Source organism: Triturus cristatus, chromosome 7, assembly GCF_964204655.1.
Source record: "Triturus cristatus chromosome 7, aTriCri1.1, whole genome shotgun sequence".
NCBI lineage: Eukaryota > Metazoa > Chordata > Amphibia > Caudata > Salamandridae > Triturus > Triturus cristatus.
In genome coordinates this window covers 1,412,582,964-1,412,602,832 of record NC_140590.1, presented here as the reverse complement: position 1 = coordinate 1,412,602,832, position 19,869 = coordinate 1,412,582,964, and the positions used below count along the sequence as shown (strand labels likewise).

The window sequence follows — 19,869 nt, the reverse complement described above, 5'->3', positions numbered from 1 at the left end:
TCTGTTCATAGTTTGTGGAAAAGTATTTGGATTCAGATTAACTTAATTTTTCATTCAGCAGTTCCCTTTTCCATCGCGAACATATTTTTAGGAAGTTTATCTTAAGACTGGATCACATGTTAATGTAATGTGTGGATTCTAGACTTATTAAAAGCAGTTGCTTTTCAGCAGATTACCAAAAATTGGAGGGATATAACCAAATTATCTTTTTAAGCTTGGTGGTGAGCAGTTTGTCATAATCATAGAGTAGATACATCATATGTTTACCCTATATCTCTTGCTTGAAACATTTAACTTTATGGTCACCTGTAACCATGTTTCATGATGATAGTGCAGAACGCTCTTTTAAATGCACCCCTATCCAACAGGAAGTTTCACAACCTCCTTGCCTTTCCCTTTATAGATATATAATTGTTTGAATATGCTTAGTATTGCAATTTTGTTTTTTTACACATTGTATTAAATCACTGGCCATTTTACATAGACTTTCCTCTTCTCAAACCATGTACAACCCATACTTTTCCCCAGATATTCCTTTTAGTTTCATAATCGCAACTGTAAGAATATCTATTATACTGTATTATATACTTGTGTCTTAATTTCTACTAATAAATGTTCTTTTGAAACTAATCATACTGACAGTCAAACAAGGGTAGAGCAGGAAAGCATGGATTTCGGTATGGAAAGATCAAGAAGGAATTGATCAGACTGCTGCTCTGGTAGTCTCTGACATCAAATAATATGCTTACACTTAAAAAGCATCAGCTGTGTCAACCGGCTAAAGCAGGCCATGACTGCAGCACCACAGAAGTAAACCGCAAAGGGCAAATGGAGGTTATTTTTAAGAGTATCTGTTGTCCTTTTTCCCTGGGAATATATTTTGATATATTAAAAAAATTTAAAGTCACATGAAATCCAACTTTCAGATCCTTTTCCATTAAATTCCTATATTTTCGCAACTGTTCAAATTCCTCCTACTCCAAAGATACATAATCTCTTACCTCAATTTAACTAATGTGACTTTGGAACAACAGTTTAAAACAAACCAGAAACTTTAAAGGTGCTGTAGACAATGGGTATGTGAAGTGCTTAAGTTGTGCCAGTCGTTGCAGGTGGTGGGCAGTGGCACTTATTTTCCTGAACTGGGACAAATTAAGCACTGATCTTAAATTAACAATATTATACTCTGTCATATAACAACATCTCCAAAAGGATCAGTGGAGAGCAAGCTTTAAATTTATAATTAAAAAATTAGGCTGGGCACCTTAGAAAGATATCTCAACAGCACAAGGCCAGTAAAATAAATCACACTCCTGGAAGTTGACAGTCTTTGAAAAAAAGAGGAGGCAGGTTCCTTACCAATGTACTCATGTAGGAACACAAGGGAGGCGATGTAGCAGGAGAGGCTCAGCAGCTCGGCCACAATCATAAGCCAGTGCCATGTCTGTATGGTTAGGGCCACCATCAACAGCTCAGTGAGAATCAGGGACGTAAAAGAAATGGCGACAATGTGGAAAAACTCAGACTCGAAGAGCAGCAATGCCCCATACATGATAATGCTACCTGTAGTCGGGAAAAAGCAGTAGCTGATGTATCATACTTCCTTTAAAAAACAACATATGAAAAGTGACAATCTCTTCTAACAATGAAATTAGTTTGTATCAAAATATTTGGGATGAATTCAATAGGTTGCAAAAATCCATTATATGTGTTCTGGTATTTATGGACTGAATTAAGGTTTCTTTTTCAGTTCACTTTTGCTATTGTATGTCTGTTATGGTGTATGCTTCTTTGAGATCAATATTTTATCACAGTATTATTATTATTACTATTATTATTATTATTATATACATCTGAAATATGGCTATTAGTACTTGTAATGGAGACTCTTATAATGCTGAATACCGGCTCTATATATGTTTAGACATAATAACTATATAAATCAAAAAAGAGACCATATAATAACCATATATTTTATTGACAACTAAGTTGAAGCAAATTTCGGGGACAAAGTTCCTTCTTGAAGGCATCACCCATTCCAAAATATATTTTTAGAGGCATTACACGAAGAGACACTCAAAATAATTACTGATGCGCAACTTTGCTAAAAAACAAAAATCAGTGGTGCTCTTTAAACACAGCAAATCAAATAACCCTCTAAAAGCCTTATCAGAATGGTCAACCCCATTAGCACCAACCTAGGTATTGGCAGTACTGTTCAGTCACCTGCTTCAGACACATTTCAGTCCCCAAAAATGGTCTAATTAAATATTAAATTGTGCATACCATCCCTTCCACCCTAAATCATTATGATGGCTGGCAGTGGCACATTCTAAGCATAGCACAATTTAGCAAATATATTTCAAGCACTATCTAATATCTAGACTTTAACCAAAACTTGCACAGTAGAAAATCATTTAACACATATAAAACACTGCATGTATATGCCACACAGGTCTAATCTGAATTGCTCCTAAAAGTACCACCCACTAAATGCCACCCAACAGATACGTGTCACGACATATTAGACAGAATCCCTCCTAACTCAAAAGCAAAGATATGCCTTATAATCACAAAATACGTTGCTTTTCTAACAACATTAGCTACTAAGTTAACACACACAAAAAGCAATGAGAATCTGTACAGAACACCTCACATGCATCCAATACAACACAAATATGCCTTGTAGTTCACTATCAAATGCCCGTCAACAGCACATGCCTCTAAGAAGCACCACCCACACTGAACAGACTGCGTGAGATAGAACATCTCACACCACGCTAGGCTTCTTTTGTTTTACCAATGTGAAGCACACGAATACCATTTGATGCAATGCACTATACATAACTGATAAGTAAAATCAGTACAGGTGTAAAATACAGTCATTTTACAGATCGATTGTAAGAGCACGCCAACAAACCACACATATCTTATAGAGCAGAGCCATGCCCTGTATTCGGAAATTATGTAATTATTGACTTATTATCCACTATGTGTTACAGAACATAAACACAATTGAACGCATTAGAAAGAACAACCAAGAGACATACATTCACCACACAAATTGAACATGCCAAAAGGACTAAACACTCCAGATCCATAGCCACTAGAATCCAAAAGTCATCTACTTTGTAACCTCCCTCTTTTGTATGGTGCCCCTTTGCTTTGCAGCTCTGATTTGTCTATAGCCTCAATATGTACACAACTGGTATTTGACTGATAAATCATAAAATGTTTTGATAGTTATAGCTTTGGCAACCAGATGCAAAGTTGGAAGCCATTCAACATAAAATTAAAGATCGCAGGATCAGATTAAGAATTGTCTGTCCGAGGCTTGCTTCAACTTAGTTTTTTTCCAGGGCTTCAACCACGCAACTGAGAATATGATTGCCAGTTGTTAAATAATGACCAAGCATGGTGTGTTTTGTCATATGTATAGCTGTAAATTTATCTCGTCTCAACATATATCCCCAAATAGTCCAATAACAGAACATTCCGCTGATTACATCACCCAATATATGCTTACCTTGGTAAATGCTTATCAAAACCCATATTAAAAATGTTTTGTAAGACAAAGGCCGGCCCTAGGAAAAATAAATAGAGAAGAATCAGTTGTGGACTTTTTTATTTTTTACACATGATGTTGAAGTTACCTTTGTGAAACATGTCTGTCAAGTGTATTTCATAATACTGCAGGTACATTTTGAAAGACCAGAAATGACAGTATGGACTTATTTGAGCGGAAAAAGTGCCAAGAGCCAGCATCACATGAGAGGTGAATTGTCAGAGTAATTATCAGAAGTCACATTCTGTCTAACGTTTGTTTCATGGAAAAAGAATCAATGGACATTAGAACAAAAGTAACACAAACAACTTAAAACCCTCAACTCATTAAGAGGTCACAACAGACCTGGACAAGATATATTTTTAAAAACCCACCTCCTCGCGGCCACCTCCGTCTCTCCTTTGCCGTTGCTTCGCTGACGAGTACAGGAAACACTTAGGCTCCCCTAAGCAAATCACAACGCTGCCAAGCAGCGTTGTGATTCGTCTGAGCGCCGTGGTTTGGTGCTCAGATGGGGACTGGGAGCCTGGGCATGTTCTCCACCCAGGATGTGTATTACAACCCGGTGGAGAATATGCTAAGTACGCATGAATGTTCGGCCGGCCATACTGTGGCACCAGTCCCGCCCCCTCTAACACAGCCCCATAGCTCAGAAAAATAAAACGATAATAGCAATGTTATTATCATTTTATTTTTCCTTTTTTCTGCTCTGCCCTTAACAGAGGAGCCGCCCTGTGATTGCTTCTCCTGAGTTATTACTGCCCCATTAACAGCTTCAGCCTAGCTAACAGCACAGTGCTATAATACTGCACTGAACTGAGTTTCATGGATAGGATGAAGAAGGGTCAGCAGAAAAGATAAAATGGTTCAAACGAAGTCAAGCACTGCGCATAGAAACTCCAAGCATGCAAGAAAGAGTGTTAGTTAATACACAACACACAAACAATCAGTGGCTCAAACAACAAAGTAAAGCAATGGCTGGCTGTTAATGTACAGTGAGTGCCATGCTAGTCTCAGTGACTAAAGAGCTTAGCTTTACTTGTGCTTTGAAACATGTTTAGACATTTTCTATACAGAATATTACCTAGCTTGAAGTGCGGTACATGAAGCAGCTTTTTAATCTACAATAAAACATTATAGCAAAAATAAAAACAAATAAGCTCAGTCTCTCTCTATATATATATGCACATTGTACCTTGAGAAGGTCTTTGTAAAGCTCTGGGTACAGCATGGCTACCTCTGATTTGACATCTTTATCCAAGACTAAGGAGAACACTGGAAACATTGTGTAGATTGTGGAATATCTGGAAAAAGCAAAATGCATTATATAATAATAAGCCATTGCTTGTATTGAAACTGTTCACTAAGTGTGCAAAAATAAACACACCACACCAGCTTTTCAAAACAGAAAAAGAACAACCATCTTCGTGATGCTACAATTTGTGATATACATCTACCAGTATTGTTATCACAGTGACATTTCAATTTGAATTTTGAAAATCCCATTTTATTGTTGAAATAAAGGAATGAGTAGATGTGCCAGACAATGCCCAACACCAAATCTAATCTTAAAGTATCAGGGGTTGGTACATTTGCACAAAGTTTACAAGAACATGAATATAATTACACTATGGTTGTCAAAGTCTGAAAGTTCTTTTAACAAGAATACTGGAAAGATGATCCTCTTCATGACTCTCACATATAACTAAACAGAAAAGGATTCCATAAGAGGTGTATCTCATTCTATTAATGTATATGAATGGCTAACGGGTGATCTTAACATACACGCTCAAGATGGTTATTGGTTCAGTGTGTCGGCTACCTTTGTACCAACCAGGGATGCTTAGGAGAAAGTAAGGTCATTATTATGTGACACAGCAGGACATTTAGGAAGTCACAAGAACTAGTGCAAAGGCAACGCTGGTGGCCCACACTGACTGACCATGGCTACGCCTCTGTGAAGCTAGTAGTGTTGGTAACTTGAACACAAGTAGATTATCAAAGTACATAGTCTGTTTTATGGTTGCCCTTCCACAGCAACTGTGAGATGCAATAGCTATGGACTTGTTGATTTGCCCAAGTGCAAGCAGTTAAGTACCATATTTATGGAGACCAACCGTTTTAGTGAAATGGAGCATTATATTCCACTGAAAGAGTTACACAACTCCACCTTACTCATCACTATTATTCAGCAAGACAAGGTTCAACTGCCAGAGTTACTAGCACAATTAATTCAGGCAGGGGTCTGCAATTATCCAGCTTCTGTTCAGCAAGCACCATGAACTGCTGAATGTCTTGTGATTACCATCCTCAGGATGAACTTTGTTAGAGCAAAAGGAAGTGGTGGGTAGGCTGGGTGAATATGCTTATAATAATGAACACCACTCGTCAATGGTCACGGCTCCCTTTTGATTGCTTATTTCATTGCTTATTATATGTTATCTTCGAGAAGAATTCAAGAGACACCATGTGCCCAACCCTACCCCTATGGTACAAGAATTGCCTATAAAAGCCTGTTGGCATCTCAAAATCTACTTGTACCTAAAGCTGAACAAAAGAAATGTAGATTCAGAAATTGAGACCTTGCTCTGGTGTAGGCCATTGTCAATGAAGTCTGCTTAGCCACAAAAATTATTCAAAAAGGCAGTCGAGTCAGGCTACAACATATTGGCCCCTACTCCAAGGAAAGGTGACTTATCAATTGGAGGTTTGCCTCACACTTTGAAGAGCCCTAAAAATCCATCCACTCTTCTATTCCACCCTTATGAAGTCAATTGAACCATGGATGCATCTTCGCAGTCCCTCTACTGGTGGACTTCTGCTCTTAGATTGGCATGGGTAGTAAAGAGCTTACTGAGTTGAGCCTGGGCTATATGAAAACTTTCAGAAGGCTCAGTGGTCCCAGTCTGCATTTGAGATGAAAAAGGAATGGATACTATTTTGGACTTTCATCCAGGGAGGGCCTCTGTTTTTTTTGTTGACATTCAAGTTTGCAGCCCAACACCTGGCTCCTGAGAATGTATTTTGGGAGTTAAAGGCACAAGAGCATGTGAGGCATTAAAGGGGTGTAAGAGAGAAGGTATGATGATGTGAGAAGGGAATTGTGGCTCACTACCTCTAGGCGTCATGTTACCTTGGAACGAGGCTATTGACACTTATTTACTTGCAGACAAAGTAGTGTTCGGTACCTCAGTCATAATTTTTGCTCTTATCTGGGCAAGCCAGCAAGTGACCCAATCATGCCCCTAGATTCTTTGTGTTCTTTTTCGTTTAAGAGCCTGACTACCCCTGCAAACACATAAAAAAATAGAACTTTCCAGTTCCCTGCAGACTCCACCTGGTTGGATGAAGCACGCTTTTGTCACCTTCTGAGCCCATGTGGCAGGACTGCAACTAGGCACCACATCTGGAGAGTTGTTTGTCAGAATATAGTATGCAGGAATATTGCCCCACATAAATATCAAACACTGCCAGGCTCACAGCCCCCCTTTTGTTTCAGAGCTATGTCAATGCCCTACACACTCCAACAGGGCCACATATATGGAAAGTCAATACACTCTTTTCGCTCTGATGGAACAATGACTTGCCAAGGGGAAACGCTCATAAGTAAAAGCAATAAAAGATGCAGATATAATTCACAACATAGCAGAAATAAGAATTGCACCTGCTTTTGAGAGAAATCCCAACACATGCTGCAATAAAATTGCTTATATTCCTTTCCAGTCATTCTACTCACAACATTTTATTGTGTTTGATGTAATTATAATGAAAAGCAACCCGTGGATCATTGCAATAAAATTCATATAAAACAATTTCAATTAAGTTTTCATTCTCGGTATAAAAACGTCATAGGCGTTACAAATACTCCTTGATTAATGGTTTACAGACAAGAAAATTATATTAAGTTAACAGCACAAAAGGTTATCAGGAAGGATGTATCTTTCTTTATAAACAAGCGGAGGATCATCTGATTCAATTAGAAAATGAAAGGCTACCTGTGTGCCCTGTTCTATGAAAATGAAAAGAGTAGGCATATTAAAAGACAGTTTGGCCAAAAGCGTTGCCACTAAGATCTGGTCTTTGCTCCACACCCCCGCCCCAAGAAACCCATTCATTGAACACTCAGTTATATATAACGTAAATGCATGTGTACAAATTTAGTATTTTGTATTTCTGTTCTTTCTAGCAAGAAGGTTGGTTTTGGGAACTCTGAATCAGACGGGTTTGTCTTGGATTTACTTTTTCTCTGCTCAAAACTGGACCTCTATTCATTTAATCAGCATTTTCTGGCATAAGTCAAGATCTTTTGATTTTTTATTAATATATATATAATATATTTACTTATGGTGACATTCAGTCAGCCCTCTTCAACCATTGGTCTGCTGAGGTGTCATTGACCTTTTTGTTCCGCCAACAAAAGTGGGTCCGCCTACTTCAGTCATTGGATAACTTCACTAGGAGTGACAGCATTCTGACCTTTCACAAGGAGCACATCCATACTAAGTAAATCCCTTAATTGTCAGGGACTTCTAAGGCAGTGGCTACTTTTTGAGCCCAAATAAATATTTTTGCTATTAACTATCTTTCTTCAGTTTGATGAGAGTCCAATTTCTTCCAAACCACAAAGTTTAGCAAAAATCATGACATAAAAAACAAGCATTAATAAACTCAACAAGCTAGTGGTCAATAGGAGACCTATTGGTTTTGCCACTGCTTATAATTTTATAATAGGCTGAAGGAAGGAACAGCAAAAATTCCTCGGAGGTGCGGAGTATTGTAAGCTCATGTTATAGAACAGACTTGTTTGACAAAGGTCACATGCTCACAAACAAAAAAGCTTAACATTTTGTAAAAAAATGTTGCTCCAGTGTCCAACACTAGATGATTTAATATGAACAGCTTGAGAATCCATTAAAGCATCAAATATCCCCTTTATTAATCAGAAGTAAATTGTGATTGTATTGTTAAGCCAAAGTTTACATCATCAAATGTGAATAAGGCTATATTTCCGCCTTCGACTGTGTGTATGTGGTAATAGTATGAATCCCAGTAAGAGGACTCCCACAGTGCCTTTTCAGGCTCTGGACTAATCTAACAATTTTCTAAAAGCCTGAGACACCCTAAGTCTAGAAACAATTCCAAATTAAGCCCTTTAAATTAAGGTTTAAGATTCCAAATGAAGAGCTTGAAGTTCTTGAAGTTAAGGCTTAAGATGCCGAGGTAATCCCTGAAGGAGATCAAAACCTTTCTTTCTGACCAATCTTTCTACCAGTAAAACCCACTTATGTATGGCAACACTCTGTTCCTGCAGTATGTACTCCTATATTACCTATGTAATGTGTTTGCTCTAAAATTAATGCAGAATGTATCAGCCCACAAGTCAATTAAGTAAACAAATATGGTACATAACAGCAATATGACAAAATTCTCATATGATGTAAATGGGTTATTAATAAGTGGGATTCAACTCTTAATTGTGCAGTGCATTCAATTTGCTAATTCCAATTTTAAAGAATTTTAAGAGAATAAGAACTTTACAGTAGCATGTGTTTGTATAAAAAAAGTAAACATACATACTAAAATCATTATCAATGAACTGATTCCAAATTAACAAATCACTAGCATTTCAGAAAGGTGTGCTTTCAGCCAGAACATGGTTTCTACTTTATTTATACAAATATACCATCTTATAAAAACTGAACAAGATTACCGTTTGAATATCCCTAAGCTGAAAACATTTCTTCTGAAGATCTATGAATTCCTTATTGAATAAATTATTTCCTTTCACAGGTTCAATCTTGCCAAACCACGCTATGTACTTATTTTAAGTACTTTCTTTTTGTTTTGTGGTTTCTTGCAGAATGCTCCATGACCCGCTTGTAGCTGCAGTGCCCTAACAAAACCTAAAGGGGTTTCCCACATTCAAAAGTGTGGAACTCTTCATATCCTTCATATTTCTATTGTACCATTTAGCCTGTCCTCCCGTTGCCATCCATGTTTCACCTTCCACAATGAACTCATACTGGGATTCAAACCTCTGACCCAAAAGTTGTAAGCAATTTTCAGTTTTAGGTATGTTAACCACCTCCGCTATCTTATGAGCATCTGAACCTATGGCTTGTAAATTAGTCACCAATCTTAACCGCAAACTCAGTAACCATCTGATTTTTTGTTAATAAACAAATTGTATTGTTTTACAAGTAGACACAAAAACAAAACAAGAATTCAAGGCCACCACTTCCGACCGCAACCCCATGCAGTACTCATAGCACACTTCAATCAGGGCCCCAGTCCAATACATGATACTCCTGCCACCTGCCCCAAATCCTTTGATGCTTTCGTGGGAAACTACGGACCACGTATATAGGCATTTCTTGTGGCCTCACCAGTCCAACCCAACTCACCACTCTGCAAAGATAGGGGGATGAGGGGAGGTCCATTTCCTTACTATGTCCCCCTTGGCAACCAACAATGCCACCCCTATAAACACACGCTTCATTCTGAGTCCACCAAGATCTTCAAGCAAACCCAGTAAGCCAATCCGAAGGGTAAACTGTAGTGATTTATCCGAGACCATGGTGAGTTCATGCTCTAGCTCTTGTTAGTATTAGGTCAGTCCAGGACAGGACCCAACCACATGGAAGAATTTGGCCTCTCGAGCTGCGCAGCGAAAGCAGGCCAACTGGGGCACATTGCCAACCCGATGCACCCATACAGGGGTCATATATGTGGTGTGTAAACAGTTAAGTTGAGCCAGGCGAGGTGTGTGGATATAACTAGCTCCATGGGGGCCAAGCTGGCCTCCCTCCAATCTGCATCGTCTAGCTCACACAGCCAGCCCTCACATTTCTGCTTAAGCTTAGAAGTGCATTAACACCCAAAGAACGATAGAACTGTGAAATAGCTCCCTTACCAAGCCTCCCAGTCAGCAGCCTGGCCGCAAGAGACTGAGGGCCAGATGTACGACCATTCACTTTTGCGAGTCGTAATTCGGCGCAACTTGCGATTCGCAATGGGGTCGCAAATTGCATGCCTCATTAATATTCATGAAGCAAGCTCAATTTGTTCCCCATTGGGAATGGCTAGCACTCCCAGGGATGGTGGCCTGCTGGGGTCAGCAGACCACAATGTCTTTGACTGCTTTTCAAATAAAGCAGTTTTCTATTTTTAAATGCAGCCTGTTTTCCTTAAAGGAAAACGGGATGCATTTAAAAAAGAAAAATGAAACGTTTCAGTTTCAATTTTTAAGGGCACCACTGCCTGCTCTTAAAAATATTTTCGCACACACTCACAAAGGGGAAGGGGTCCCTTGGAGCCCCCCTTCCCATTTGAGAGTGGTTCACCACCTACTTGAAGTAGGTGGTAAACTGTGAGTGTTTTGTGACCGCATCAATAGTAAATGGCATTGAGACTCGCTATTAGGAAGGGACACCCCTTCCTAATAGCGAGAGTCACAAACGCTATTTTGCGAGTCACTGACTTGCAAAATAGTGCTTGTACATGCCTGGACCCTTTTTTGCATTTGCAAATGGGCCAATCTCCCATTTGCGACCGCAAAAAAGGGTCGTCCATCTGGCCCTGAATTCAGGAATAGGAGTTTCAGGGAGAAGGTTTGCAGCAAGGGCATGTCACAACTGGAAGTACCTATGAAACTGGGGGCAGAAAGCTGGGCCTGTTCCCTCAATTCTTGAAACAACACCAGGTGAGTACCAGCCAAGCCATCCCCCAAATGGGTTATCCCTATCCTATCCCACTGAGAGAATTCCTCTAGTGCTCCGGTGTTGTGTAGTCAAGTGCCTTGCGAAAGGGGGGTCAGTTTGGTCAGTCTCTGATCGCAGCATGTCAGGTGCAACAATGCCCTCCAGGCCAAGAGCACCACCATAGTAATCTCCAGCAGGGTGTGGGGAAGAGGGACCCCATAAAGTATGGCCAATATTCTATCAAGGCCAAGCACAGTAAAACTTTGCTCATTATGCTGGATCGTTCCACCCCTCATTGAGCTAATCATTAATAGCTATCACCTGCGTTGCTAAATAATAGCAGTAGAGACCAGTTGCACCTAAGCCTTCGTCATAGGGTGACAGTCAGCAACTAGCCTGGGCAAACTGGTGCAGGAAAAGTGCAGATAATGGAATCTAGGATATGAAATCAAACATGCGGGAGCAGAAAGTTCTGAAACAAGAAAAGCAGCCACCATAATTTTAAAGAGGTCCACTAGTCTCATCACAAAGTGTGAGGTGCTGACACGTCTGCAAGTCCCGGTTCATAGAAGTAAGGAGGGGCGACAATTTAAGGGGCCACGCCAATTTCGGAAGCGTAGAAACATGAATACCTTGATACCAGAGAGAACAGTGACATATAAGGATGGTAGTGTTCTATAGATAGCTGAGTCGCCCATAACAGGGACCAAGGACTTGGCCCTGTTGACGGAAAGCCCAGAGGCCTCCTCGTAGAGTGTCCGTATTTCCAAACATCTCGGGCCCGAAGACTGAGGATCCTCAAGTAAAAGGAGCACATCATCAGCATAGATCACTATACGCTCCTCATGCCCGGAATCCTATGCCTATCCCTACATCTGCCAATATTATGAGAGAGGCCCCACGTACCAAAGGGACAGGGCTTAACAAAACTGAAGAAGAATAAATATTCCCTTTGGTGATTTGGTCATATATATATTATATATATATTAGAAAACCTCATGCACTCATATTCCACACATGTCACAGCCCAGCAAAACTATAATTTTAGTGCCACAGATACTCAAATGTTGAGAACATATATTTTATTAAAATTAGTACATAAAAAAATTGTATCATACGATCAGTAAATCATGAATTAAAACATTGCCCCACGTATCGAAACCATTTCATAATAACATTTTCATTATGTAATACATGGGTAAAAAATATTTAAAATATAGGAAAAGTTTTCGTTAGCAGTACCCCCGCGCGTCGGCAGGCATCGTCGTACGGCTCCGCGTACGTCGCTGGCGTTGTAGCTGCCGAGATGACGTCGTCAGAGCTACTTAGATGCGCCCACGCGCGCGGACGTCAGTTCTGTACACAACTTTTCCACACCAGAAGCGCAGAGCCATGCCAGAGACCGACTACTGGTGCAATAGAACAAGGGCACTGAAAGGGATGACCTGAACCCTAGAGAACAGTTCGCAGGACGGGGAGGATGTACGGGCGGTAAGGAATCTATCACTAACTAATGTCTCTTACAGATATATCGTTACACAAGTAAGTAACTTGTGCATCTGAAAGAGACACATTAGTGATAGATTCTTTACCTTAGAATACATACCCAAGCAATACCAACCCGGGTGGTGGGTCTGCGAAGTGAGATTACAACAGAAAGTCACGAAGAACCGAACAGCCAAAGAAGCCTTCTCGCCGGACCTGACTGTCAAGACAATAGTGCTTAGTGAAAGTATGCAACGAGGCCCAAGTGGCTGCCCGACTGATGTCTTGCAGGGGGACCCCACGTCCCAATGATGTGGTAGCTGCTGTCGCCCTGGTAGAATGGGCGTGCAGCCCAACCGGAGGTTCCTTTTTAGCCAGAGAGTAACAGGCCTTAATGCACAAGACAACCCGTCGGGAGGATAGTTCACTTGTGCACAGCCCGGCCTTTCTTGGCGCCCACGTAGCCAACAAAGACCTGGTCATCCACCCGGAACTGTTGTGTGTGGTTAAGATAGAACGAGAGCACATATTTTGGGTCCAGACGGTGGAGCCTCTCCTTTTCTCTTGAAGGGTGCGGAGGCGGAAAGAAAGCGGGCAGAGTTACAGTTTGCCCAAGATGAAAGGCAGAGACTACTTTTGGTAGAAAGGAGGGATGAGGTCGAAGCACAACCTTGTCCGGATGACTCGCCAGGAAAGGAGGTCTGCAGGAAAGAGCCTGGAGCTCACTCACTTGCAGGGCTGAGGTGATGGCCACCAGGAAGACAGTTTTCTAAGTCAATAACCGCAAAGGACAGGTTTGAAGAGGCTCAAATGTAGCACATATCAGATTTGTGAGAACCAGGTTCAAGTCCCATTGAGGCATCACAAAAGGAATCAATCAATCAATCATAGCATTTGTAACGTGCCGAAAATATTCAATACCCCACCAACAAGCTAGGGTCTCTTTTTCCAATGTAGAGTATTTCCATTCTGCTCCTTTCAATGGTCTAGACGCAAAGCCAATAGTAACCAACTGACCTTTCTGAATCTGCATCAAAACAGCACCTAAACCAACATTGCTTGCATCCGAAATGATTATTGAATCATATGCAGTATTAAATGTGGCCAAAGCTGGTGCAGATGCAATTTGTTTTTTTAAATACATAAATTCATATCCACAATTAACATCCCAGTTAAATGAAACATTCTTTTTCAATAAATTCCTCATGTGTGTGGTTTTGTCAGCAAATCGCGGTATGACAAAACTAAGGAATATTCAACTTACCTTAGTGGCGGAGTCATCTCGTCATCCCATCCTCGTCGCCAGTGTAATAACGAGATGACTCCGCCACCAAGGTAAGTTGAATATCTTATTTATTCCTTAGCAGCTGGTACAAGATACATCCATACAAGCCTGGGACAAACTGCCTCATTGAGAATGTGGAACACACACCATGTTCCACATTCCACTAGCGACAGCAAGTCACCACAAACTACTTACCCGTGAGGGTCTCAAGGCGCTGGGGGAGGCGGGGGGGGGGGGGGGGGGGGAATGCTGCTACTGCTCAAAAGCCAGATCTTGAGGAGTCTTCTGTAGGTCAGCAGGTCTTGGGTCTGCTGTAGGTGGATGGGGAGGGTGTTCCAGGTCTTGGCGACGAGGTGGGAGAATGATCTGCCGACGAAAGTTGCTCTTCAGATGCGGGGGACTGTGGCGAGGTCGGCGGAGCGAAGCTGGCGGGTGGGGGTGTAGAAGCTGAGTCTTGAGGTACGCTGGTCCGGTGTTGTGGAGGGCCTTGTGTTCGTGGGTGAGGAGCTTTAAGGTTATCCTCTTGTTGACAGGGAGCCAGTGCAGGTCTCTTAGGTGGGGTGTGATGTGGCTGCGGCGAGGAATGTCGAGGATCAGACGTGCCAAGGCATTCTGAATGCGTTGAAGTCGTTTCAGGAGTTTGGCCGAGACTCCTGCATAGAGGGCGTTTCCGTAGTCCAACCAGCTGCTGACTAAGGCCTGGGTGACCGTTCTTCTCGTTTCGGTGGGGATCCACTTGCAGATCTTGCGGAGCATGCGGAGGGTGTTGAAGCAGGAGGAAGAGACGGTGTTGACCTGCTTTGTCATGGAGAGGGTGGAGTCGAGGATGACCCCTAGGTTGCGTGTGTGGTCGGTGGGTGTTGGAGCTGTTCCCAGTGTGGTCGGCCACCAGGAGTCATCCCAGGCCGAGGGGGTGGATCCGAGGATAAGGACCTCCGTCTTGTCTGAGTTCAGCTTCAGTCAGCTGTTCTTTATCCACTCCGCGACGGCTTTCATTCCTTCGTGGAGGTTGGCTTTGGCGGTGTGGGGGTCCTTGGTGAGGGAGAAGATCAGCTGGGTGTCATCTGCGTAAGAGATGATGTTGAGGTCGTGCAGTCGGGCGACGTGGGCTAGTGGTGCCATGTAAATGTTGAACAGCGTTGGGCGGAGGGATGACCCCTGGAATACGCCGCAGATGATCTTGGTGGCTTCAGAGCGGAAGGGGGGGAGGCGGACGCTCTGTGTTCTGTCGGAGAGGAAGGAGGTGGTCTAGCCCAGGGCCTTCTCTTGGATCCCGGCGTCATGGAGGCGTGTGCGTAGTGTGCGGTGGCAGACCGTGTCGAAGGCAGCTGACAGGTCCAGGATGATGAGGGCTGCAGTTTCTCAGTGGTCTAGCACGGCCATGATGTCATTGGTGGCGGCGATGAGGGCAGTTTCGGTGCTGTGGTTGCTGTGGAACCCGGACTGGGATGGGTCCAGAATGCTGTTCTCCTCGAGGCAGCGGGTCAGTTGTTTGTTGACGGTCTTCTTGATGACCTTTGCCGGGAACGGGAGCAGGGAGATGGGCCGGAAGTTCTTGATGTCCTTGGGGTCCGTCTTGGGTTTCTTGAGTAAGGCGTTGATCTAAGCGTGCTTCCAGCTCTCCGGGAAGGTTGCTGCCTGGAAGGAAATGTTGATGGCTTTCCGGAGATGGGGTGCGATGGCGGTGCTGGCTTTGTTGAAGATGTGGTGTGGGCATGGGTCTGACGGAGATCGGGAGTGGATGGTGTTCATGATTTTGATGGTGTCGTCGTCGTTTATGTTGGTCCAGAAGAGCAGGCGGTCGGGGCGGTCGTGGCATTGAAGCTGTCGAGGATGTCTGCGATCTTGTGATGGAAGAAGGTGGCAAGCGAGTCGCACAGGTCTTGCGAAGGTGAGATGTCATTGGTGTTGGAGCTGGGGTTGGAGAGTTCCTTCACAATGTTGAAGAGCTCTTTGCTGTTGTGTGCGTTGTTGTCTAGGCGGTCTTTGAAGGAGGCCCTTTTGGCGGATCTGATGAGGTGATGGTGTCTGCGGGAGGCATTCTTGTGGGCTGCACAGCTGTCCGGTGTTCGTTCACGGTGCCAGTTTTTCTCTAGCTTTCGGCAGGTTTGTTTGGTGGCCTGGAGGTCTTCAGTGAACCAGCTGGCTTTCTTGCTGGTGTGGCTGTTGGAGGGTTTCTTGAACGGGGCGAGGGTGTTGGCGCAGTCGTCGATCCACTGTCTGAGGTTGCGGGCGGCAGTGTCGGGGTCGGTGGGGTCGGCGGGTGGGCTCCGGGTGAGGGTGGTGGTTAGCTGGTCTTCAGTGACTTTGCTCCAGCATCGGCGAGGGATCTGTTGGTGCGGTGGTGGGTTTTCGGAAGGTGAAGTGGATGCAGCGATGGTCACTCCAGTGGAGTTCAGTGGTGTGGTTGAAGGAGATGTAGGGGCTTGCGGAGAAGATGGGGTCAAGCGTGTGGCCGGCGGAAGGGGTGGGTGTTATGACGAGTTGTCTGAGTCCAAGGTTGTCGATCAGGGTGGTGGAGTTGGTGTCGTCGTTGTTCTTGAGGAGGAAGTTCAGGTCCCCGAGGAGGATGTAGTCCGTGGAGGCGAGGGCGTGTGTGCTTACGAAGTCGGCGATGGAGTCACTGAACTGTGGTCGGGGTCCGGGGGGTCTGTAGACGCACGCCGAACTCAACGCCCTACTAAAGAAGCCATCAGCCGACCCCACCGACCTCAAGAACTACCGCCCCATCTCGCTGCTCCCGTTTCCTGCAAAAGTCATCGAGAAGACCGTCAACAAGCAGCTGGCCGCCTTCCTCGAGACGAACGGATCCCTCGACCTCTCGCAGTCTGGCTTCCGGGCCAACCACAGCACCGAGACCGCCCTGATCGCAGCCACCGATGACATCCGAGCCCTGGTCGACAATGGAGAAACAGCAGCCCTCATCCTCCTAGACCTCTCCGCGGCCTTCGACACAGTCTGCCACCGAACCCTAGTGCAGCGCCTCAGCAACGTCGGAATCCAGGAGAAGGCACTGGAATGGATCACTTCGTTCCTCGCTGGAAGGACGCAGAGAGTCCGCCTCCCCCCGTTCAGATCAGAAGCCACCAAAGTCATCTGCGGCGTTCCTCAAGGCTCCTCACTCAGCCCAACCCTCTTCAACGTCTACATGAGCCCCCTCGCAGCCATCGCACGCCAACACAACCTCAACATCATCTCCTACGCCGCCGCCGCGCAGCGGTCGCCATAAGAAGGGGAGGTGGGAGGGAGGAGCAGCTGGGAGGTGGGAGTGTACGAATGGAAGAGCAGGGGAACAGGGCCGCAGAGGCGGGAAACAGGAGTGAGGGACAGCGAGGGGTACAGAAGGCAAAAAAGGGCACAGGATGGCACAAGACAAAATAAACAGTGGCAACAAACAATACAATTACACTAAGGCAAAAGTGAAGCGAGAGGGGGTGGGGTCACAGGGGACGCAGCGGCGGGAAAGCCACGGGAGGAACGGCGAGGGGTACAGAAGGCAAAAAAGGGCACAGGATGGCACAAGACAAAATAAACAGTGGCAACAAAAGCAATACAATTACGCTAGGGCAAAAGTGAAGCGAGTGGGGGGCGGGCCGCAGGGGACACAGTGGCAGGAAAACCACGGGAGGAACGGTGAGAAGGAGAGAGGGGCACAGGGCACAGAATAGCACAAGAGAGTAAAGAGAGGAATGAAACGAAGAAAAAAAAAATAACAAAGAAAACAAGCAATGCCATAACACTGAGTAACTTACGGCCTACCACTGGCCACCAGGGATGAGGCGTAGGTGGGAGCCTGCGGATGGAGGAGGGCCTCGAACTTCCTTCAGCAGCAGCGGCAGCTGGGCTAAGGGCACGGGCACACAGGTGGTGTTGTGCGGCGTGGGGAGCGACCTGCCTAAAGGGTCAAGGGTCGCTCTCCTCGCCACGCAGCGGCCGCCATAAGAAGGGGAGGTGGGAGGGAGGAGCAGCTGGGAGGTGGGAGCGGACGAATGGTAGAGCGGGGACGCAGGGGATGCAGCGGCGGGAAACGGGAGTGAGGAACAGCAAGGGGTACAGAAGGCAAAAAAGGGCACAGGATGGCAGAAGAAAAAATAAGCAGTGGCAACATGCAATACAATTACGCTAAGGCAAACGTGAAGCGAGCGGGGGGCAGGGCCTTAAGGGACGCAGTGGCAGGAAAGCCATGGGAGGAACAGCGAGGGGTACAGAAGGCAAAAACAGGCACAGGGCACAGGATGGGACAAGACAAAATAAACAGTGGCAACAAAAGCAATACAATTACGCTAAGGCAAAAGTGAAGCGGGAGGGCGGGGCCGCAGGGGATGCAGCAGTGGGAAAACCACGGGAGGAACGGTGAGAAGGAGAGAGGGGCACAGAATAGCACAAGAGGGTAAAGGGAGGAAGGAAACGAAGAAAAAAAAATAAAGACAACAAGCAATGCAATACCACTGAGCAACCTACGGCCTACCACTAGCCACCAGGGAGGAGGTGCAGGTGATAGCCTGCGGGTGGGAGGCCCTCAAACTTCCTTCAGCAGCAGCGGCAGCTGGGCTAAGGGCACGGGCACACAGGTGGTGCTGTGCGGCATGGGGAGCGACCTGCCTAAAGGGTCAAAGGTCACTCCTTGGAGGAGGGAAAAGGTGAGTAATGCCTTTGAGAAATCTATTGACAACCGGGGACTTGAAAAGAGAGGGCTGATCAGGCAACCCAAGAAAGGTTGAAGGAGCAGAGAGGTAGCCCTTGAAAGTGCCCAAAGCAGAGCCCTGCTGGGCCAAAGAAAGGAGGAACATCAGAAAGAGGAGCAGCAAGAGGATCAACAGATTTTGCTGTGCACCATGCCACAAATTTTTTCCACCGACAGGCGTATACCGTTTTAGTGGAGGGACGCCTGGCTGCCAGAATCACATTACAGACTTTGGGAGGCAAGTCAAATTGAATCAGCTGTCGCCGCTCAATCTCCACGCAAGGAGGTGGTGGCTGGACAAGTTCGGGTGGAGGACCGTCCCCTGTTGCTGCGACAGGAGATCCTCCCGAAGAGGCAGTCGGATCGGGGGATCCACGCTCATACTGAGTAGCTCGGGATACCAAACTCTTCGAGCCCAGTCCGGTGCCACAAGAATGACTTGGGCCCGGTCGCGGCTCATCTTCTTCAGCACTCTGGGCAGAAGTGGTATAGGTGGAAAGGCGTACAACAGACCGCAACTCCAATCGCAACGAAAAGCGTCGCTTAGCGAGTGCCGCCTTGGAAACTCCAACACGCAGAACTGCTGACATTGAGTGTTCTCTTCGGTGGTGAATAGATCTAACCAAGGTTCTCCCCACTGCTGAAAGAGACCTTGCACCACCTCCGAGTGAAGACGCCATTCGTGATCCAACATGCACCATCGGCTAAGTTCATCCGCCCTGGCTTCAGTGAACCTGCCAGGTGTTGAACCACCAAGTAAATGCCTTGACGTTCCAGCCACGTCCAGAGACGAAGAGCCTCCTGACATAGGGTCCACGACCCCACCCCGTCCTGTTTGTTGCAGTACCAAATGGCGGTGGTGTTGTCTGTGAACACCTGCACTACTCTCCCCTTGACAGAGGGAAGGAATGCTTTGAGTGCAAGTAGACCAGGGGCCTCTGATCTCCGCCTCTCCCATATGGCCGCCCCTTCCTAGGAGGGATGCGTCCGTCACTACTGTGTGCTCCGGTTGGGGAAGGGAGAGGGATCTGCCGCTGACCCAATGCTGGTTCGTGGCCACTGCTGCAATTCCTGTGCAGTGCCCTCTGAGATCTGGACGTAGTCGGACAGGTTCCCCCGATGCTGCGTCCACTGGAACTTCAGGTCCCAC

General features: G+C 45.2%; 1 protein-coding gene across 1 annotated transcript in view; it reads right to left on the bottom strand.

Moving 5' to 3' along the window:
* Nucleotides 1-19,869, bottom strand: part of ATP9A (ATPase phospholipid transporting 9A) — a 555,816-nt gene that overhangs the window by 42,843 nt on the left and 493,104 nt on the right. The window contains exons 25-27 of the mRNA XM_085619138.1: nucleotides 4,761-4,869; nucleotides 3,527-3,584; nucleotides 1,360-1,563 (exon numbers count right to left, since the gene is read on the bottom strand). Coding sequence (XP_085475264.1) covers nucleotides 1,360-1,563; nucleotides 3,527-3,584; nucleotides 4,761-4,869 — 371 coding nt within the window. The remainder of the gene's footprint in view (nucleotides 1-1,359; nucleotides 1,564-3,526; nucleotides 3,585-4,760; nucleotides 4,870-19,869) is intronic.